Raw genomic sequence first — 24,330 nt, 5'->3', positions numbered from 1 at the left:
GTGCTTCCAATCACCTACAGGCTGTATTTCTCACAACTGATGGCAAAAATACCTGAATCAAATACCACTGCAAGCAAAGCCTTACCCTTCACGATCATTTGTTTACTGGCATAATTTTCCACCACCTATGCCAAAGCAGCATCTAAAGTCATTAGGCTATTGCTGCCCTCTGCCTTTAATCTCTCCTCATTTTGGCTCTGGATTAAGCACAGAGGTGGTGCCTGAGGTGAACATTTTCTATCACTGTAGCACAGACAGCTCTGCAAAGCCATGCATCACCCTGAAAAGATCCACAGCACACTGCAACCTTGTATTGCACTTGGCCCAGGGTTGGGAATGAATAAACAGATTCTCTGCATATTCTCTACATTTTAGGTGAAAAGACCAACCTCTAATGTGGGTCAGAATACAGTGACGATGTAAGTAGGGATCTCCTGTGGGCATCAAGGAGAAGCAGCCCTGCAGACCCATAAAGTCTCAAGGCTGGGACTTGCCCAGGAATACACCACACCTGACCCCTTCCTTATGTCAGCCACAAGCAGCAGACACAGCATCATCCACCTCCCAGATGCTTCTGTTTAAGGCCACAGAAAGGAAAAGAGGCTGTGGGTCACCCCAGCCCCTGGCGTACTGCAACAACCCTACCAGCTGTGCAAACTCTCCTGCTTCAAGGACTGACGCCGTTTGGCACAGTGCCCACCAGAATGGTGTTGTCTGTACACATGCATGTTCAACACCTCACCAAATGATCCTGATTCAAGTAGGGCTCATCCACTGCCATCTGACGTCACGTTACACGTGCCTCAGCCTCTCTGATGGCACATTGCTGCTTATAGTCAGGGAACGTCACTCTTACAGAAGGACAAACCCCAGGCACAGGGGGATTTCTAGCAGGGATGTGCCCTTACTTGCTGGATACAAGAAGATGGAGGATTTTTTTATCTCACTAAGGGAATAGCTGGAAAGTGGTGACAGGAAAATGGTCTGGCAAAATACCTGCCCTGTACATGGAGCAGATGGCACAGAGGCATCAGAAAAGCAGTGTAAACAACCAGTTGAGCTTAACCACAAGCTGTTTCATCTGCTTCAAATATAGGCTCTATCACCTTACAGCTGGGGCTGGAACACATCAGGTTTCCTCTGCCTGCAGGGCTTTGTGATTTTGTATACTCTGAACTATTGCCAGAAGTAACTGGAGGGATCAGTGCTGTGCCCTGTGCAGCACATCAATGAGGCAGTGACTTACCCATGAAGGAGAGAAGCTGGGCAAATTCCTTCCCACTCTAAACTGTTTCTTGGCTCTTTACCTTAGCTATCAGCCCTCGGGAATGTATTTTCCTCTCTCCCTCCTTTTCTGTGGTCTGTGTTATCATTTGCTAAATATCAGTGCGTGCTGTTTATCATGAGGTCTGTAATCCTGCCCACTCCAGGGAGTTTGAGACTAAGTCACAGCAATGAATTTTCTGATATTCTATGGACTTTATAAGACTAAGAGGCACAGAACTGAAATTACTATCTCAGAGCCTTCATCCTCCAATCTTACAGTGAATTGTTAGCCACCAAAAGCAGGGAGGATGCACACAGACACAGGTTGTTTATACTCACAGTGGATTCAGACTTGGACTCCAAGTCTGTTTAACAACAATTATGATTACTTTGGCTCCTCTGGTTTTATAAGATGTTTGAAAGGCTAAGAGAAACCACATTATCTGCAACTCTCTTTCAACAGCATTTTTGGTTCATAAGAGCAAGTGAAGGAAACAGGGTGTGTTTGTGGACTGGGAATCCCAAAATGAACACCATGCTCTACAGTTACTGCTGTTCCTCTGTGTTTATTGCAGAACAGAATCATCTGAGACTTGACTCAAAAACCTGTTGACTCCACTGAAAAAAATTTGCAGCAGGTTCTAGGACTCACTTATACAAGACATAATCGTGACCTGCTCTGTGGAGCATGTCTGGGGAGTTTAGACTTTCTCCATGAAATAGCTATTATCTAAGAAGGGTTTCAAACCTTGACTAGAAAGGTTACTCCAACACTTCCATATTTCTGAGTCCCAAAGACCCTTTCAAGCTCATTGTTCAGGCTCAGACTAAAACCACTCCAGCTTCTGCGGCTACGGAATATGTTCCCAAACACCTTCAAAGCAAATCAGATCTCAGACTGAACTGGAAACATTTAATAAAGAATATAATGTTGTTGTGGGGTGGGTTGTTTGTTGTTTGTTTTCTTTTGTTTTGGTGTTTTTGTGGTTTGGTTTGGTTGGGAGTTGGGGTGGTTTGGGGTTATTTTTGTGGTTTGTTTAGGGGGAGTTATTTTTTTAAAAGAAATAAATTAATTGCTACCTGAATGTGTGTGTCCAAAAGAAACACTGAGAGTCTGGAGGTCGAATCCAGGGCATATCTCTATTAATTAACTAAAGGACCCAAGCACTGGCTTGCAATTGTACATGTGTTGTAATTAACAAAATTCAAAGAGTTATTTTGCCCTACTTAGACATTGCCCTGGCATGGTCCAGAGGACAGCACAGCCAGGGTACTTTTGACTGCAGACAGTTTGGATATAAAGACTTCCTCTCCTCAAATGCAAGCCATGCCATAACACTTGTCTTTTTGGGCCAGACAGCATTTTAACTGCACAAAGCTTAGCCCAAGGGGACTCTTTCCTAAACAGTTAAATGTACAAACTGGTGCAGAGTAGCATCTGCTGTGGTGTGTAGAGGATGCCTGTCAGGTCTAACTGCCTCCTTGATGTATTCAAATTCCCCCGCTGCCTTCTCTGGTGCCTGGGAGGCATAAAGGGAACAGAAGATACTGGGGGCTACAGGTCAGGGGATTCCCCCTTGGCACAGGGATTTCCTATCGGTGGGCACAGAACCAACACTAGTAGCTCCCAGGATGCCTCCTGGTGCAGGGACAGTGAAGTGGCCAAGCTGTGGCATGCTGCAACACATCCATTGGCAGATGGTGCTGACAGGCTCAGAGCCAGCTGGAAGGGGCTCTAACTAGGCTGTGCTGACTTCTGCCAAGTTCAGGGCTGCACAGTCCCTGGAGAGACTCCCAGGCTGTGGGGTCTAGCTGGAAGCTACATGCACTAAATTCTCTGCTTCACTGGAGAGAAGAGAGTTTCACTATGTTTCTGGGGGTGTTCACTCCACCAGAGGGGCCCTGGTCCTTTCTCCAGGTAACATGGGCTGTCAAAGCAAGCAGCTGCTTGTCCAGCCTGAACATGTTCTCCAAATCAGGCCGGGCCTCCCATGCTGGAATAAGGCTGTCAGGGTAACACACCTTCAGGCACGTGAGGCCATGTCACAAACAGCTGCACCCTAGCAGTGAAAGGTCGACACAGGACAACTGGACAATCTGAAGCAGAAGGGTTATAGAGCTGCTTTCACATAGACAAATATCCCACAGAGCTGGTGTGCAAAATATGGTTATGCTGAAGCACTCTGCATTACTACAGTGCATAAATAGCACCAACAGCTTTTGATTGTGGAAAGATGTCATTCTTGGGTTAGTACAGAGCATTTCTGATTGCAAAGTGTTTCCCAGGTTATAGACTCTAGCCCTAACCCTAAATCCTTGCTTCTGAGCTGGGTAAGTTTCCATTGAAATAAAAAGAATGGGAATATTTTTCTTTTATCACTAACTGGAAAAAGGAAAAACATGGATTCCTCTGATGTCTCAAAATAGAGAAGAGGCCCTTTGCCTGTCTGTGCCATAAGAAGGATAACATTACCATGTCCATTTTTGGGATTCATCATTTTCAAAGATGGCTAAACCCAAGAAATAAATAGCAACATTTCCCTTCTCTCACTTGCATTCTCACTGTCCTCTACAGGGACAGCTGCCAGAGCAATGAAACTATATTAGGATCACTGCATCCCTTAAAAACAGAGAAACCCTTCCCAGTGTTTCATCCTTGTTCAGCGACAAGAAATAAGAGTGTCAGCATTGAATCCAGACACTCATATTTTGGTGTCTCCAAAGTAAATGCCCACATGGCTACTAGGTGTGTGAGTTCCCATTATTATCAGCCTTAATCTGCTCCTTACAGTCCAAGAATAAGTCAGCTGGTAAAATACCCATGATCCAGTTAAACATGAATGCCAGGTGCTTTTGAAAGCTCTGGGCTGAAACATCAAAGACAAGGTGTGCAAATATTAGGCAGGACCTATAAATTAAACCAAGTGTCTACAACATCATTATGTGCATATATAAGGTCAGCTCAGTTCTAGGTATCTAATCAGTATAAAGCCAAGTATCCTCGGCTCACTGACTACAGCAGGAGCTTTGATATCTGTCTCATTGATCACCAGGCAGCTACATTCCGTATCAGAATCAAGCCTCAATCCCATCCTGCAAAACTGAGTGTAAACCCCCTAAAGAATAAGGACTCTTCAGAAGGGACATTATTACCTGAAAACAGATCTTTCTGAACTACATACCTAATTTTTCTTTTTTTGGTAATGAGATATTAAACTGTCAAAGAGTAGTAAGTTTAAAAAGAAAAGCATTTCAGAAGCAAATTAGTAAAGTTAGAATCAAGAAAGTCCTAGAACTTCATTTAAACATCATGAGGTTTGGAAACTCGGGAAAGTAATAACAAATAGTTGAAAATATGTAGTTTTTCAGTAAACACATTCAAGGTAAGAATTATGTGACCTAACTTTAGATGTCAGCAATGCAGATATTCACACTTGATGGGTCACCATGGGTTCCTTTAATAACAAAGAGAGAAATAAGCATTTGTTTGGTACCTGAGAGATCTCCTTGAAAATTACTAAAAATGCCTATTTCTTTTCATATACTGACTACAAAGGGAGGCCAGCATATCTAGTCCATATGTAGCTGATTATAGTGTAGATGGCTACATCTGGTCAGTATTAGAGCATGTTTAATAACATACCTATTTGCAACTGCATTCCTATTCAGATAAATATGTTTGAGCACTCAGTACTCCATCCCTCTACTTACACTCAAGATTGCATCCACTGCTCATCCAAAACCTTTAGTCTTGAACTTCAAAAGCATCTGTGCACTGGACCTGGCTACACTAAGATGTACAACTCAGTAAGGTCCCTCAAGAAAACACAACTCACCAAGCCAGGACAAGACATCTGAGACACAGCTAGAGACATGGCGTTCCCTCCACAAAGACTGCAGAGGAGCACTTACAGAGAATCTGGGGGAGGTTATTCCCTTCACTTCAGAAAATATTTTTGCCCTAACCAAAATGTCAGTGCTAATGAATACATTTCCTTACATAAAACCTATCTGCTCAAGACTTCAGGAAACATGTTTATGAAGAGCCAGCACATGAAAAAAGTAAAGCAGTTCCTATGATCCTGAATTCAAGAGCAAGCCAACCTCACATGTATAAAGAGCTGGTGAAACTTTGCCAGTCTGGGGCAGGCAAAAAATTCCCTGCACCAGTCTGGCTTGAAAGTCAAAAAACCTGGCTCAGCCGTGAGTGTATCGGCATCTCAGGGTTTGCCAGATGGTAAAGGAAGGTCAGTCAGTCAGTCATCCAGAGCTATAAAGCAGCAACTTGCACTGTTATTAGAAGCCTGCCTTCCCATCTGGAAATTAAATGCAAACATATGTATATGCCTAAGTGTTGCTTAAGAGAAAATCACTACCCTGACAACACTAAATGGGAACAAGAAGGAAGGAAGGAAGGACAAAAACACAAACCAATATCTGTGCCTTTGCTGTTTAATTTTCTGTACTGTCAGAGGTACCCTCATAAAGAATGATGAGATGAGGAAGGAAAGAAAATCCACTTGTTTGTTAATAATGTAATAGGCTAAGAAATCCTTGACAGAAAATTTATATTGCACAAGTTCCAACTGAATATTACTACGTGGCTCAATCCTCTCAAAAGAGTCACAACACTTCACTGACATCCTATACTTCATTTTTCACCAATACCCAAGGCACCTGTAGAAGGTTTTGATAATCTCTAACAGCACAGAGGAAAAAAAATGCCTTTCTTACTTGTGGGAATCAGGTACAGCTTTCATATATCAGAAGTCAGACACTTTGATCAAGGGTTAGCATCTTAAAAATGTGTCTCAGCACACAATCCTAGGGTAAATTCTGTATTGTTTGCTCCTTTCACTGAAAGAAAAACAATCAAACAAACAAACAAATAACACCCCAAAAAAAAACATAGGGTAGGAGAGACTAATAGTAGCTGGTATAAGAATTATAGCAATATTGTTAACAGTTGGACTCAATAATCTTAAAGGTCTTTTCCCACCTAAACAATTCTATGATTTAGAAGAAACAAAAAAAAATTAAAAAGAGAAAGAGAAATGTGAGACAGTCATGGAACTCATGTCTGAGTGAATTATCATGACAGCAATGGATATGTCAGGCAGGAGCTTAACACCTGATCTTTCCTAAGCTTCACGTCAATGAAGTTCTGTACTGAAAGCAAAGACTCATCACATCTGTGTGATCATGTCTGTGCTAGACACACAAACTGAAACCCCAAGGGAGATGGTGAGGCTGCTGTTCTCTGGTGGCAGATGCTAAGAAACAGCCCTAGGACATGCAGCTTAACCACATCAGGTAGGAGGAAGCCAAGTGACTACCCAGTACCAAAGATGTGATGACAAATAAGGGTTAAGAAGAAGGCATCTTGGCCTTAGGCCAATGACCATCCGTGAGGCCATGTTAATTAACATGCCTGTCAAAAACAGAGACAGCACTTTTTGATAAAGGGGAGGGAGAAGAAATGTGGTAGAGTTTGGCCCTTTTATGAGCTGATATATTTTCTTTCTGATTTTTCATGTATCTGTGTAAAAAAGGCATTTCCTGTCTGTTCCAAGTGATGTTTTTTCTTTCTTCTAGAGGAAATGCTGCAAGAATTTAATCAAAGTTTTAAGCAAGTAAAGATGATCCAGGGACGAGGTAGTGCAGATCCCAGTGACAGACTGGTCCTTGATACATACTCCCCAATCAACATGAACTATGAGCATCCAGGCCGAGGCAACTTCTCATCAGCCACTGAACAGGTGTGTTGGACTCCAGATGGAGCTGCATACCAGGTATTTTCCTTTCCCTGAGGCTTTGGCTTGGACAGAAATGGAATGACACCTATCCAAGAAAGAGACCTCCAAGTCTTTGCCCTCCCTCTTTTGGTCCTTACCCTGAAGGCAGCAAGGGTCCATTTGCTTGGATTAACCAGCCTCCAGAGTCTTTGCAGGCAGCTGTGAGATGGCTTTCAAAGATAAGAGATGGCCCAGGATGGCCTCATAGGTTAGGAATTTAGTTAAATATCTTCTAAAGGGATTTAGAAGGATTTGCTTCATTGTTTATGTTATGCAGTATCCTTAAGGCCTCAGGTCTTTGTATTAGTAAGGTTGGGAATACAACCAGCCAGCAAGGGATGCTGATACTGTCCCCTATGATCCTGTTTTCCCCATGTACATATGCTTCACAACTCTGATATTCAGAAATTGCTACTTTCTTTGGTTCATTTCACCTAAATGAGGAAAAAGAAGTCAAATACTGAGCAGCAAAATTCTTGGGACTGAAACCAGAGAGAGGGAGAGTCAGCTTTTCTCTTCCCTGGTAATGGTGTGGGGACTGCAGGATGCTTAAACAACAGCCATTCCTAATGTATGGCAAAGGAGTCCTAAGTCTCTGCTGGCCCCTAGGGGGAAAATAATCATGAGCCTGCTCAATGTTTATTAAAAGATACAGGTAATTGTGGAAAAGAGCAAGAAAAAAACAACTGAATGACCAGACAGATTGATTTATGAGGAAAGATTAAAGGAGCTGAACATGAATGGCTTAGATAAACAATGACTTCAAAAAGTAGCCACTGTCAACAGTATTTGAAGTGTCTGAAGAGGCATTAACCATTTGGGTGTGCACACTCTGAATAAATGGAGATCATGAAATGGAGGTAGGAAAGGTAGATGCCAGATGAGTGTTTAGGAAAGTTTCTTGAAGGACAAGACAAGGGTCTAGCTCCCATAGCAGCCTCCTTCCCAGTGTAAGGTGGAGTGTCCCTTAGAAAGTCATCTGCAGTGTGCAGACTTTACCTAAAGAACTTTTGAAAATTCTTTGCTCTTCATTACCTCAATAGCATCTCCATCTCTAAGCACTGGTGCAACAAGTGTACCGGATACCAAAACTGTCAAAGCCCATTCCAAGACCTCCATACAAGCAGAAGATAAAATATCTATTAATACACTTCCAAGCAATTAAATACACATTTGATGCCCATATGCATTTTATCAAGCAGCTATCAATCAGCAGCCCCTGAGTGGCTGTTAATCTTTTTCAGCAGTAGCTCACAAATCCCAATTCTATCAATGGACTCCATCATGGTGGACACATATATTTGCATTTTTTGGTGGCTTTCACCAAACTGCTATTTATTTCCCCTCTTCTTTCCACTCTTTCAGTTCTCTTTGCATGGTCAAGGCAAGGATCATCCAAACCCTAGAGAATTTTCTGTTTGCTTCGCATTAAAGTGGAGAAAAAGAAGAGAGGACAGATAGAAAACTGCAAGGCAGCAGCACATGCACAGCAGAGAAATATGCACATGCTCCCAGAAAGACACCAGTTGTGAAATCCTTCTTTAGACAGTGTGTGGAGATGGCACCGTCTTGATATATTCTCGAAAAAGAAAGGCAAATATATACATATGATCCATGCAAGTATATCTTAATTGGTCATGGTGTCAAAGCCTCCCTTTAAATTTAATCTAATGAGCGTTTCACCGAGTTGTTAGCAATCTCCAGTAGCCTCCAGGCACTAAAGAGTTAGCATCAAGGTGTCAATGCTTTTGGCATTAACCTCAATTAGGAGGAGTCAGAGTGATCACTGAATGAAAGGTCAGTCATTCATTGCTGAGAGATTCCTCTGGCTATGGCCTGCAGTCTCCTGCATGAAAGGGGATGGCAGACTGGCTGCCTACTGCCTTTTCAGTATAGAAGTCTGGTGTGGCAACATTACTGTTAATTACTATATTTGAAACCCGTGCAGGTCTTGACAGGCATGGAGAATCAACAGTAACCCTATTTAATGAGGCTACTCAATGAGTTTCCCTGCTAAAAAATGTGGTAAATATCTGGTAAATATCTACCACTTACTCATGGTCAGAATTCTCAAGAGCACTGTTAAGGGAATCAGTATGTCAAAGAACAGAAAGTCTGTACAGCAGGGTTATGCTTATAGAACAAAAAATAATCAACACATAGATAAACCATGTAACTTTAATTCTACTTACCTCTCTGCAGACTCCCTGAAAGACTCCCTTTAGACATGTTACATTCAGATGTCATCTTACACAATCGTTCTCAGGTAGATCTACTTTTCTGGAATGAAATAATGAATGGATCAAAACTGCCTTTAAGGCAGTGTCTTTCCTATTCAAGCATGGAAGTCTCAGGACAGACAGATAGACACCCCCAGCCCCACCCCCAGCCCGGTTCTATGGTTGGCAGATTGGTGTTCAACCCTGAGAACATGTGCATATTTATGCCTGAGGAAATCATTCAATGAGCAGGTATGTTCAGAAATCTCAAAGGTTTGTCAGTCACCATAAAATCTTGGGTACATTATAGATTAGCATTACAGTTATTACAACAGAAACTCTAGGTCCATTCTAAAACATTTCTTAACTTTCTGAAATATGTGGACAACACCATAATGAACAGAAGTCCCACCTGCCTCGTTCCCTTCACCTGCTCCATCATAACAGTCTGACCACCCATCTCTGCAGCCAGCTATGACTAGCTACAGCATACCCCAGCCAGAAGCAGCAAGGACCCCGAGCAAAATTATCTGTACTCAACAGAACATCAGAGCAAGCTTCTGATGCGTTCCCCTGTGACTTTTATGCCATGGTTCTTATCATCTAAAACAAAGTAAAGTCCTCAGGTGCACACCCCTTGTGAACAGTGGGGCCAGGAGTTGCTGAGTAGCTAATTCTTCATAAGACCTCTTTTTTTCCATAGTAGAAGCTCTGCTTCCCAGTAACAGCAGAGATGGAGGACCACAGTAGCAGGCCAGCAAAGCTCACTTAATCTAAGGCAGCACTTGTCTTACAGTTTATTCTGCTGAGGATCATCATAAAAATTGTCCTTTGAACTCCCTTTCTGCTTCCTGCAGCCCCATCTTCCTTCCTCCCTATCCCCAAGGCAATGATTTTTATCTCAAGGTCTAAATTTCTTCTCTGCAAGAATCAAAGAGCTTTCAAGCCTTTCCCTTGAGGTGACAGCATTACCTGCTCCTCCTCCACCTGGGATGCAGAGCCCTGCTTCCTCAAAATATTTATTTACCCCAATCTGTGTCAGACACAGACTCATTCTGCCCTGCTGATGAAGAGTTGCCATGACTGGGCCAGCCAGGCCAGACATGTTCAGACTCTTCTGGGTGTGTAATTCAGATCAAGCTACAGTAAGAAAAGAATTAGCACAAAGGCATCTTCTAATTACCTAATTTACCAAGTTTCATCTTAAAACTCATCAGGCTGTTTGTGTTATGTCACTCATGCTTCACATTCTTGTGCAATCATTAACATTAAACCTGAATAGTTATTTGCTTCTATAGCATATTCCTTCTTGAGGTAGCATGACAGATCTACTGTAGTCTCTGTTATTAGAAGGAACCTCTGTGCTGTTACTGAAGTGTGTAGCCCACTCACTTTCCACTGCTCAGCAAAAGAGATGGCATCTTGCTTTTGCCCTCAGGTAATCCATGACCTCCAACAGATCTGTGCCATGAATCCAAGTTACATGAAGCTTGCAGACTGAAGAGTTTCCTTCTTTCTTCTCTGTAAAATCCAGGAAACTGTATCCACAAAAGTTGTTAAAACATTACCAAAGATGACAAAGTCACAGCCTCAAAAGTTGAAAAATGTCATCCTTGATCTTTGTACTTGCCCATCATGATGCAGGCTTTATTTACACTGCCATGTGCTTTTTAACAGGTTCTGTTGAGTATTTATGAAAGTGAGGTCTAAATTTCTGAAAGGAGAAACCAGCTGCTTGCTTTCCTTTCCCCTGGGCAGAAATGTGTAAAAGGCTGAAAGGAGGTTCAACAAGTCCATTCACTTGTAGGAATAGGCAACAGATCCCCAACAAAAATCTTCTCTGCCCGCTTATCCAATACTGCCAGCCACAACCCCTGACAGTTTACAATAAACCTGACCTTGAGAACAAAAGATCAGAAGGAAAAAACCTGAAAGCCAAAGAAGACAGCAAAACTAACAACCCTAGATATTAGAAACATCAGGGTAATATATCAAGGTGAAATGTAGGAAGCAGACCTCAATTTCATGCAAATCCAGTTACCAGGAAAATAATTCTCCAAACCCAAGTCTGAAGACTGAAATAACTTTGAGATGAGGTGCAAGACACCGAGCTGCTGAGAACTCCTGTTCATCATGTTCATCTCTTACCTAGATAAATTTATGGTAATTGGAGACCTAATCAAAGAGTGGGAAATTGAAACCAAGCAGAAGCTGCTTTTTCTAGCAATAGTAAAGAGGAAACACTGGTATTATCATTTGGCACTGATAATTTTTACTAAAAAGAGCATTTGTGTAGCAACATGGTGGTTGAAAGCCATCTAACCAGATGCAGATATTTGCATTGTAGAGGTTCTACTTGTAGATAACAACAAGCACAAGAAGCTCCCTTTTTAGTCAGTACAGGAGAACTGTCACTCCAAATACGCAGTTCATCTCTTTCAGGCACCTACTTTAGGAGGAGGTGATTTGTACCTCAAAAACAGCTGTTTCTCTCCATTACTTGCAAAAGGATTTTTTTTCTCAGATGGGAATATCTATACTATAAATCTCTATGGCTTATCTATCTACACTTGGTCAGACAAATCTCATTTCATGAATTTTTCAGTATTTGCAGTCATTATATGAAGACTGGGTAGCTTTTTAAAAGATACACTATAGCTTGAAGAGAAGTATAAGCTTAATACACAAATTAGTGGACAAACTTCTATTATCTTAGGAAAATAAGAGAGAGGATTTGAACAGATGTCCTAAACCATCTGCCAATGCAGTGTCTTGACATTTGAAGTGGCCACATAATGGAACTATATCATTATTCTGTTATTTATTTATTTATTTGGAAGGTCAAACTATGTGGCTGTGAATTCAGAATCTACATGTCTGTAAGTCCTGCTTTACAATGTGACATAAGAATCCTATTTAGACATTCTCCAACATTACATATTCAGTGTAACATCCCTAGAGCTAGGTTGCCTAAAATGTTTATTTGTTTGTAAACATCACTTTCCTTTCAACATCTCAAGGAAAGAACTCTGCCTTATACATTCTGCGTCTATCTTTCTCTAGCAAGACCCCCCCCATTTGTATTGCCCTATTTCAAAAGAGTGTAAGAGACTTTTGTTTTTTTCATGGAAGTCTGGAATTGCTTCTTTTCTACTTTTTTAAGCTCTTCGACATTGCTTTTTCTAGCAAAAGAAAGTGATTTGCCATGATAAAAATACATTTTCATGAATTCATAAATTTCAAAAGCAAAAGAAGCCATTACATTCATCCAGCCTGAGGCATTGATAGATTTACTGCACAGGAGCTAATGGACTAGAGCACAGTCCCTTTGAGGTGAAAGCAGTGAATTTCTGTGCAGCTCTTTAGCCTCTTTCCTCATCACCATCATAAGAGCAACCACCTCTCCTGTCCAACACAGACTCTGCATCTAGTCCAACTTGATAGAATATTTATTTAAACAAACCATTTTGGTGAAAGCCAGACTGTTTTCCCAAGTACACAGAGAAAGCAAAGGTCAAGACACTCCAATTGCCCCAGAGCATCTCCACCACCTCTCACTGACCCCATTTGATCTCCCAGCAGCATCAGACACTGCAAAACAACAGTAGTTTCTGTCCCTGAGCCCATGTTTTATCCTTTACCTGCCCAGTTCTTTCATTGGGATGTGAAGCTCTTGGCCTCTGGGACTCAGCTTACTGCCTTCATAAAGCAGGATGGCAAGATTATTAATGTGGCAGAACTGCAGGATTTTCTAAGCAATTTATGAGTTACCATGGCAGTTCATTAGCTCTCAGACCAATGACCCCTTTCTATTGAGCACGAATCAAGCAGCAGGCACTCACACGCATCTAAATGCATGATGGATATTGACATCAAAACCACATCCAAGGCCACATTTCCTCTATTTTGCCCAATATATGTCTAACAAAGGCACTGAAAAGTCACCAGTTATCAGGACCAATAGCCAACCCACTGAAACATGCCTAGGCATAAAGAAATTCTCAATCCCCATCTTTTCTTTGTTGTTTGTTTGCTTGGGTGGTTTTTTTTTCCTCACCAGGCCATTTCTGGCCAATGTCTGTATTTAAAGAACAGCAGGTATGTAACAGAAGGTTTATTTACAGTTTATGTTGACTGTACATGGAGGGAGGTCTGATAGTGGGTTCAGTAAGCTCTCTGGATTGCTCTTTGACTTCTGGTACTATGAATAAGGTTTCTTTTTACATATAGACAAGCCACTCATCCTCAGTCAAGGAAGCATTTGAGAAAATATTTAACTTGCATAGTATTTATGCCCTGGCCTTCAAAAAGTGACACACTTAAACACTCCCCTGAATTCAAGTGGCATTATGCGCATTAAAAAAATGCAGCTTCTTTTAATACATTGCTGCATTAGGACTTCAGCAGAAGCAAAAGAACAAGTCCAGCATACTAGAGAGGAAGGCGATACAGAGAAGGGGAATCTTTGAAGGTAGTAAGTGGACAACTAAGGAAAAGGTCAGGAGCACAGTAACTTTTATCAGTAAATACAGTGCCACTAGCAAAGCATCCACAGATAACATCAATACAATCCTTTATACCACAGAAAGAGGGATAGGGAAGACAGACACACAAAAAAAGGAACCAAAAGAAAACAAAAAGAAGGAGGGAGAAGGAGGGAGAGGGTGGAGGGGGATGAGAAGAAGAAGAAAACAGGGTGGGGGGAGAAAAAAATAAGGGGGGGGGAAATAAGGAAAAAACCCCCCACATTTCATAAGTGCGGTATTTTTCTCAGTTGCTTTAACACTCCTTCATTTGCTGTTACCCTTTAAGAGTTGCAAGGTATTTTAAAGAAAAAAACAGAGCTAAAATATTTAGTTACAGCTAGTTACAGCTGTCCCACTCAGCAGCTTTGCCACGTGTTCTGTGCTTTCCCAGAATTAACTTGTGTTTTCCTTTACAAAAAGTAATTAATACATTCATTAACACTATAATGGAACCCCCACACTGGACAGTCCCACCTTCCACACTGTCCCATCAGCTAAATCTGGTTCAGGGCCAAAAGTTAGTATTTCAGCTCCTGCCAAGGTTCAGGATTGGAATGTTTTTGTTTTGGAAGATTTTTCTACTGTCTCCTTGGCTGTACTAATGAGACACTCACACTCAAGAGAGATCACTATTGCAGCAGGCTGCCAGTTGCTTGCTTGTTTCAATCATCTCGTATGCACACAATAACTTGTAGCCTTTCCCTCTCAGCTAAGTGATGCCAAGAGGTGTTTAACACAAGACCCAAAGGGATCTAATATGATACAGAGAACCACTGATCTGAGACACTCCCACCAGCAGGAGTAATTATAACAGATTTGTAAAAAATTATGCAGCTGCTCCAAAACTTAGATGACATCTGTACTTAAAACCAGGTTCCTCAACAAAAGCCATTGCTTCCACATGAGTTTTCAATTAATGGTACCTTTTGTCACCTCATCAATTACTTCAACAGACTTTTTTTTTCCAGGAATTGCTACCAGAAAACTTTTTTTTTCCTCTTTCCAGCCCTCCCCATGCTTTACCATCAGAAGCAGAGTTCAGCTGCCCTGTCCTCATAATTACTCAATTTTCTTACATGGCAAATGTCTGCATGAAGGCCCTCCTACCTGCACTGCCATGGCCATCAGTATGCTTGCCCTCACCACCTTTTCTGAAGCAGCTTTTCTCACAGGTAAGACCAGTGGTGCAGGTCCAAACTGCTGGACAGGGCAGGACATTTCTGCCATAGCCTGACATCTGCAGGGTGACAGAACAGACTGACCACACTGCTTGATATCAGAGAGTGGCAAAGTCACCTATTTGAAGCAGTTTCAAGAAAAGCTGAAATGATGCTCATTGAAACCCATTTCTGCACACCTATCTATTCCCAAGGTATGCCAGGGTTACCCTGTGTGTTCAACTGCTTTCCAGCGAATAGCAGCAAAAGCACATCCTGCACACCAGGGATCAAGTGTCTCCAACTACAAGAAGTAGGGAATGGGGATATGCATCTAGATACAGGCCATAGGAAATTGCAGCCACATTTGTCAAAGTCTGTCCCCTTTCACTCTCACATGTTTTGTGAAAGCAGAACACCATACCAAGAGAAGCAATGCATGCAGCTCTACAAAAACCTGAAGCAAAAAAATACCAAACAGGAGGTTCTCTACACTGCAATTATTCTCTGAAGCAAAAGCATATCAAATTGCTTGGGCTTATCATTTCTTTCAGAAGAATGCTAGGATTCACTACTGTGCAGCAAAAGCATGTGGGACTGGAATTTGATTTCTTGTTTATTTGGTTTTCACATTTTGAAGGATTTTGCTGTTTGAGAGGAGAAATGTGTGTCTGATGATCACAAAATCCAGCTCACAGACATGTCTGAGATCATGGTTTTGAAAAGGAGCTGTGGCCGCCTTCAAAGGATGAGGCAGATTTCACCCACTAAAAAGCAAAACATGCCATTTTGTGCTGTCAAATGTGACTCATTTCCTGATGCAGTAAGGCTATGACTAGGAAAGTTAAGGTCAGATTAAGAGATCATTAATGCCTTTCATAGAGGGCTTTGAGACCAGGACCACAGTGCCAGAATCAGGCTGCAGAGGCCTTTGAAGAAGCTATCCTCTTGGAAATACATAATGGAGCTCTATTTGGTTTGTCACTGTCTTGCAGCATTGCCTTTGTTTCTGTCAAATCCCCATGAGGATAAACTCTCTAGTCTCTACAATAAATGTGATATAAAAACTTGTGATATAAAATGTTCTTGGTTAGAAAATTCATGGGGCTCTGCATAGATAGCCTTGTTACTTCTTGCTACATCATTTGAAACAAAAATCAAGAAGCCAAAAGGAAACAAGTAAATAAAATTCAACCTTCCTGCCACTCATGCCAAATGAAACAGCAGTCAGACAGGAGCTCAGGGCCTGATGTTCCTGCATCAATCTCTGCTCTTCAAGGTGCTGTACATCTGCAACACTATAGTAACTACCTAAAATGCTTTAGTGACTCCATCTCAAATACTACCCATCAGAATCAGCATGCTGCAGTTACACAAACAGACTGACCCATAGACCTGTTGTCTGACAGCACAGCCAGCGCCTCCTCTACTACATGTTCTGCTCTCTGCACAGCAGATTCAAAATGATAGCAGAATGTCCTCTTCCAGGTAGATGCAGAAAGGAGCACAGAGTGGCAGCTGATCCTAGGAACAACTATATAAGCAAAACCTTGAAACAAATATTTTCAAATACATAAGCCACAAATCACCAAAATGTCATCACCAGAAGACGACAGAACTGATGTTATTTTCATACCACAAAGTTCAGACTGACTGGAACAATTTTTTCTCTGTTGCAAAACAGGATGACTAGTCAGGTAGAAGTACAGCGTCTGCTCAACACTATGACTTAAGCACCCATCTGAGAGCTCTAACTGGGTGGGGTTTTTTCCAAAACCTAATATTTTGTTAGGAAAATGTTGCAATGTTCACCTGAAGATTGTGGGAGTGAGTTTCTACTAAGGCTATATTAGTCTACTATACAAAATGAAATATAGTACAGTGTCATAAGGCTCTTACTGATAACCACAACTTTGCTGCAGTCACATGAAAGAGCAGCATGCTAACATTCAGGGTATAAGCACCTACTGAGTGAACTGCATCCACCACCAGCTTTACTTGCCTTGTAGAGTCATGGTTAACAAAACATAGGTTAACTGAAAGTATAATTACTATGATAGCTGCATTTTCTATTGAGCCAATGAGTAGAAAAACCAGACAGAATTAAACCACTCAGGTGATTCACAGAACTTTGCCTCATTAACCAAATAAGAACTGCAACAAGCCAACTGGAAATTCAGCAACCTCTTATGTATGATTATGTGTCTTGCCATTCTTCAGACACTGCTGTTCATCAAACACAAACCACAACAAGCGTTAAAGTAAGAGAATTTTGTGGCTCACCACAGGTGTAGATGACATTAAGATGTTTTCGGATGCCTGGGTAGCAAGGATCTCCAAATTCATAGGTGCTGGCATATATGCTGCAGCTTCTTTTCCCGTGACAGCGCTTGATCATGAGTTGGAGAGCAGTAGCTGACTGACACTCTAAAAGGGGAAAAGAATATCTATTTGTGATTATTTGTCCATTCACGTGTGAATTCATCTAAAAATCTTTGTAAGATGCAGGCTGTAAGAGCACATACATATGAACTTTCCATGAGTATTCAAAAATCTTTGTGTTTACATGGGAAGGTGTTTAAACACCTCTAATAAATTGCAAAATACTGAAAGTAAGTTCCCAAAAAGAGCAGTGAACAATCAGAAAGCCCTCCATACAAAGAAGGCTGCAAATACAAGGTGGCTTGTTTACAAAAGGGAAAAGGCTATCTGTAATAGAAATACTTCCTTCTCACTGGGCATTTATTCTACAAAGGTCTGATAGCACTCTAAGACAGGTATCAGTACCTCCATTTTAACAGATAGAGAATAGGAGTCTCAGAAAAGTACAAAGACTAACAACAGCAAATCAGTGCAGAACATAGAAAAGTATTCAGGTATTTATCCAGGAATGCTATAAGCTTCCCCACTGAGACTGTCATACAAACAGAAAATATACTGATACTACAGTTTTAATATTCATATGGAATTCCTGGATATTTATTTAGCTGTCTGATAGTGCAACCAATCACAGTAAAATGCAAGGTTATTAGCAAATCTCCACTCCATAGGTGTAAGAGAGATAGACATTGTGACCTCGTTAGGGAAGGATAAAACTCTAGTTTGATCTGAGTGTGTTCATTTTTTCCAGGTTTTGCTTGTGTGTTGGGTTCACCCTGGCTAGATACCAGGTGCTCACCAAAGCCACTCTATCACTCCCTTCCTCAGCTGAACTGGGGAGAGAAAATACAACAAAAGGCTTGTGGGTCAAGATAAGGACAAGGGATCACTCACAATTACTATCACAGGCTAAACAAAATAGACTTGGGGAAAATAATAATTTAATTTATTACCAATCAAATCAAAATAGGATAATGAGAAATAAAAAAGTATAAACATCTTTCCCTACCCCTCCCTTCTTCCCAGACTCAACTATACTCCTCTCAGCACAGGGGGGAAAGGGAAATCAGGGTTGTGGTCAGTTCATCACAGATTCTCTCTGCTGTTCCTTCCTCATCAAGGGAAAGACTCCTCACACTCTTGCCTTGCTCCAGCATGGAGTCCCTCCCATGAGATACAGTCTCCAGCATGGGCTTCTCTCTTCACAGGGACAGAGGCACTGCCAGAAGCCCACTCCAGCATAGGCTTCCCACAGAGTCACAGCCTTGTTCAATCATCCTCCTGCTGTGGCACAGGATCCGTTATCACAGAGGTGCTACCACCATCACTGATGGGCTCAGCCTTGGTCAGGAGCAGGACTGTCTTGGAGTCAGCTGGCACTGGCTCTGTCAGACATAGGGGAAGCTTCTAGCATCTTGTCTCAGAAGCAATCCCTGTAGGCCACTCACTGCCAAAAGCCTGCCACACAAATCCAATACAGCTTGTTTCATTTTCAGGGGAAGAGACAGGGAGAGTCTGAGAACTTTGTTATGTCCAAGAAGGTTGTCTCGAGTCACCTTTTCTGGCTCCCTTCTGCAGACAGAGGTGATCAGTGTCCCTGTACACTCTTAGAAGATGTCATATTTTTGAGAAGTGGAATGAGAGTTACAATGAGGTCAAATAATTAAAATTTTGCCATCTACCATGCAAGTGGACTTTTTTTGGCAAATGTGTTTATTCCATACAACTAGAAATGTTTGTCATATAAGGAATTTAGGATATGGAAAGCTTGAAAAGTAAATACTTTCCAAAGTATTATTTTCTATCAGATGGTTTGTGCCTTTTCCTCAGCAAAGGTGAGACTTTCAGGTGCTAGACTAATTTGCTTTCACTGTCCATCAAGGGCAAATCCTAAGGGGAAGCTGACAAGAAGGCATTTATTCATCATTAAGCTGCTGCTAAAAGCAGCAGGAAAGCTACAAAGAAATATAAAGTGTTCTTGGTCACTAAGCAGGAGACAGGGAAAGGGAAAATTAATAAGCACAACAAAAGCCATGAGAGACAGAGGAAAGCCACAGAAAATTGAGCTGTTTTCACATACCACAAATGACAAAAGAACAGGCCCCCATTTTTATACAGAACCACCCAAATTTCCTTAGGGGATTTTTGATTCAATGATTGTCAGAGATTCCAGTGGAAACATCTGGCATGCAGCAGTCCTCTTTATTGTCTTTTTGTCAAATGCCCACTTAGAGAAACTCGACAAATTAAAGCACTGCACAGGATTTCATGGAGGGTACCTATTCTTTTTATTTGCTATTGTTCTCACACAAAACAGACAGCATCCCTCAGCTGTCTGCACAGGCCCCTCGCTGCCCAGCATAGGCGTACACTGCCTCTCTGGAGGGTGGGGGATTACCTATTACCAGCCCTGTAAGAGGCACAACAAAACTTTTGCATACATCATCACCACATGTGATGTGGAATGTGCCTTTGGGACATTGTTCTTGTAGGAATGAGTGGTAATAGTAAGTGGTAATAATAAGCAGGGCTCAAATCCAGACATACCATTATTCCTCTTGTTTAAGTGCTACCCTGGTGCTTAGAATGGTTTTAACATTACCATTACATTACCATTACCATTTACATTACCATAAACAGACAATATAGTTGAGATATAACAAGTCTAGTCCCTACCATCAATTTGCAGAAGGTCACCTCAAATATTTCGGATAGAAAACAAAGCAGTAGAAGTACATGGCAGAGGGTTTAGTTGCATGGACAAGAGGTCATCCAGACACAGGGCCAGGCAGCAGGCTCATTCTCACTCTATTCAGTACAGAGTAGCTGATGGTGGTGGGTAAGCACAGTATCAATGATGTCATTATCAAGTAGTAGCTGCATCTTTTTTTCTCCAGGAGAGGACAGCCCTGCCCATACTGCTGAAAATAATGGGCCATACTGTCTACAGGCATAGTGGGACTGTTCTAGCACCTTCATCAGTCCCACTATCATTGCAAATGTAGCTTGGGTTATAAGACCCTCTTCTATGTAGCCCTAGATACCCAGTCTCTCCTGTGGAGCTACATCTGCCAGAGCAGCTGAGATTGCTACATGTTTGTTAGTAGTGTCCAGGTCCAGCCTACATTGTTTGGCATTCACCGGTAAATGAAAACTTACTCCTGGCCCACTCCCTGGCCTTGAGGTCAACTATAGTGGAACAACCCACAGTCATGCTACTAAAGGTTCTTACCCTCCAAAGCAGACTAGTGATACACAATCCCTCTCCCATAATCAACCTTAAATATTTTCTGGACTGCCTAGCAGAGAGTTAGGTGGGCCAAGGCATCAAACCATGCCGTGGACCACAGCATCTTTAACACTATAAAAGTTTAACGGTACAGAAGATCTACTTCCAGGCCCTGGTACTGGTAGTTTACCAGAATACATGTGACCCTAGAAACAAAACTTCTTCAGGCACAGACCAGGCTTCCATATTCACAAATATCAGTAGTGAAAACCTCAACTCTCCAATTGCCAGTCTGCCCCAGATCAACCCGCACTAGCCAAACCAAGCAAAAAAGCAGAAGGGACTCAATGCTTCAGTTACCCATGGGGATTTTTAAAGACTCTTATATGTGCACTTTCTGCAAATCTTAATATCAAAAATATATCCAGGGAAAAAGTCATCTGTTGGGACTGTAGTACATAAACACTACAATAATGTAGTTGGAACTAATATCTGGAGCTTATCCACTGTGATCTCCTGCACAAAGCACATGCAGCTTTGATGCTGCATCAGGTTGCTCAGGAATTTGCCCAGGCAAGTTTTGCAAATCTCTACAGATAAATATTCCCCAACTCCTTGGGTATCTCTTCCAAGGCTAAACCACTCTCCAGGTGAAGCATTTTTTCCTTGTATCTAATCAGATTTCCATTGCTGCAACTTTTATTTGTTGATTTTCCTGTTTGGGGTTTTTCCTGTGTGTTTCCAAGAACAGCCATCTGTAGAGTCACCAATTAGGTATTTGAATGTCTCTTTTGAAGGAGCCCCAAACTGGACACTTGAGCACTCCAGGTAAGTGGAGTACTGGAGTGCCAAAGAGAATGAATAAACACATTCCTTGATGCTCTTACAATATCCTTACTAATGAAGTCCAGCATTCACTTAGCTACCATTGCCACAAGATTGCAGAATTGACTCATATTTGTTGTGTTGAACCCAAGACCCATCAGTCCTTTTCCTGCAGAGATGCTCTCTACCTAGCTGTCCCCCTACCTGTGCCATTGCAGAAGGTTATTCAGATGCAGAACTTTGCACTTGCCTTTGTTGAATTTCACAAGGTTTCATAAGGTTTCTCTAGCTCTGCGTTCTTCTGAGGTTCCTAACCCCCTGTCCTGTCTAACTTGGTACTACTCACAAGCTTTGTCTCATCATCCAGGTCATTACTGGAGATGTTAAAAAATATGGGTCTCTGTGGCTGCCAGTTTCTCTTATGTTTGTGGAGGCTTCCTGTAATAATTTCCTTGGATTTTGCAGCAAATAGCCACTATTTAGGCGAGTATTTACTATTGCCAGTAATCTGCAAACTCTAATGAGCACCAAAATCTGGTGAATGCAGGAATGGCAGAAAGTAATCTGAGGTACCTACGTAAGAAGATTCATATAAACGCTACTGAAAACACCAAGCTTCCACATGGTAAATCTAAATACTCTCTTTTTCCCCATGGTAAGGCCTGAGTTGTTCCCTTGGAATCAGTCATATTTTTCCAGCCCTGGAAAAAAGAAGCAGACTCTATGGACAAAATTTGACAAAGTATTCACTTCAGAGACTTCCCTTTGGTCACAACAGGGAACGTTCCCTGCATGTAATTTCTAACTACAGATGCCTTGTGCATCCCCAAAATTTCCAGAGCAAGGAACTAGCAGTAAATTGAGGGAGGACTACACCAGTATTGAAATTAGCTTGGTCTCCCTTCTTGGTTTTTGGTTTGGGTTTTTTTGATATGCCAATATATCCACCTGTCACATCACACATTGAACTGAACAATATCAAAAGCAGCAATCAAAACCTCCAAATGGGACCATCTCCTTTATCCACTTCAAAGAATTTGTGATAAGGAGGTCATTTAGTTGGATGCCAAAATGTCATATTCAGACACCTTTATTCCTCATTATCCCTGAAGATGTCAATACCTCTGAGAGATGACTGAGCCTACAACACTCTCAGAAATCACGGTCTCCACCATGTCATTCAGCTGGCCAGAAGTGACAATGTGGCTTTTCTTTTAACCTCAGGAGTATAAAAACACACAACATTGCTCTTGTTGCCAAAGTGCATAAAGGCAATTTTACTTTCAAATGTAAACAAGTCCTTATGAGCTGGATTGAAGTGTACAAGTACATTAGTACATTAGTACTGCTTCAGGATGTGATTCCATGTTAGAAGTCTTTACCTTCAGGTGCCCATTCTCAGAGCGGCAAGAAAACAGAGGCTCTCTTATCCGTAAACCATGCAATTAGCCTCTCAGAAAGCTGTAAGGAAGCCAAGCCCCCAATGTGGTAGAGCAGATCTAGGCTATAGTTCACTTCAGCTGGCTAAATTCACATTTTCCAGGTCTTCAGAAGTAGGAGAATAGATGTGACACACCAGCACTTACAGGATGGCCAAGGGATCAGGCCCAGCCAGCATGGATTTAGGAAGGGCAGATTCTGCCTCACCAGCCTGATCTCCTTCTATGATCAGGTGACTGCCTGGTGGATGTGGGCAAGGCTGTGGATGTAGTCTACCTGGACTTCAGCAAGACCTTTGACACCGTCCCCCACAGCAAACTCCTGGCCAAGCTGTCAGCTCATGGCTTGGACAGCAGCACTCTGTGTTGTGTTAGGAACTGGCTGGAGGGTCAAGCCCAGAGAGTGAATGGTGCCACATCCATCTGGCAGCCAGTCACTAGTGGTGTCCCCTAGGGATCAGTGCTGGGCCCTATCCTGTTCAATATATTTATTGATGATCTGGACAATGGGATTGAGTCCATCATCAGTAAACTTGCAGACGACACCAAGCTGGGGCGAAGTGTTGATCTGTTAGAGGGTAGGAGAGCTCTGCAGAAGGACCTTGCCAGGCTGGACAGATGAGCAGAATCCAATGGCATGAGATTTAACACATCCAAGTGCCGGGTTCTACACATTGGCCACAGCAACCCCATGCAGTGCTACAGGTTGGGATCAGAGTGGCTGAAGAGTGGTCAGGCAAAAAGGGGCCTGGGGGTACTGGTTGATAGTAGGCTTTACATGAGCCAGCAGTGTGCCCAGGTGGCCAAGAAGGCCAGTGGCATCCTGGCCTGCATCAGGAATAGTGTGGCCAGCAGGAGCAGGAAAGTCATTCTGCCCCTGTGCACAGCACTGGTTGGGCCACACCTTCAGTACTGTCTCCAGTTCTTCACAGAAAGAGAGATTGGCCATTGGAATGGGCTGTCCAAGGAGGTGGTGGAGTCACCATCCCTGGAAGTGTTTAAGAAGTGACTGGACAAGGCACTCGGTGCCATGGTTTAGTTGATTAGATGGTGTTGGGTGATAGGTTGGACTTGATGATCTCAAAGGTCTTTTCCAACCTGGTTAATTCTATTCTACTCTATTCTATTCTAGATGGCATGTTCATTCAAGGCAACATCTCCTTTCTTTTACTGGCTTGCTTGCTAAATACAGACTATGGATGAAATACCATACTGACATTAGTGACAAGCAACTGATCCCATGTGTTATAAACACAGGAAGGACACTCACAAATGCCAGCACCATATCACTAAATCTGAGGCAAGTACTGCTAAGCAGATCCAGGCACCTGCCAAAAAACCTTTAAAGCTCACAAAGCTCAAATCCCACAGCAGAGCAGTAAAATCTGCTTTAAGACATCACAGATGATAAAAAGCCCACTTCCACAGTTGGGCCAGAGTTACCCTTGACTTTCATTAGTCTTGGATTTCTCTGGTATACTGCCGAAGAGCAAAT

At 42.1% G+C, this 24,330-nt stretch overlaps 1 protein-coding gene across 2 annotated transcripts in view; it reads right to left on the bottom strand.

Annotated features, from left to right (window-relative positions):
* EVA1A (eva-1 homolog A, regulator of programmed cell death) overlaps positions 1 to 24,330 on the bottom strand; it is a 206,305-nt gene that overhangs the window by 82,208 nt on the left and 99,767 nt on the right. For both annotated transcript variants that reach the window (XM_009905313.2, XM_054179914.1), the window contains exon 5: positions 17,247 to 17,390. In XM_009905313.2, coding sequence (XP_009903615.2) covers positions 17,247 to 17,390 — 144 coding nt within the window. The remainder of the gene's footprint in view (positions 1 to 17,246; positions 17,391 to 24,330) is intronic.

This window comes from Dryobates pubescens, chromosome 3, assembly GCF_014839835.1.
Source record: "Dryobates pubescens isolate bDryPub1 chromosome 3, bDryPub1.pri, whole genome shotgun sequence".
Lineage (NCBI taxonomy): Eukaryota > Metazoa > Chordata > Aves > Piciformes > Picidae > Dryobates > Dryobates pubescens.
The sequence above is the reverse complement of the archived record's forward strand: the minus strand, read 5'-3'. Positions and strand labels throughout refer to the sequence as shown.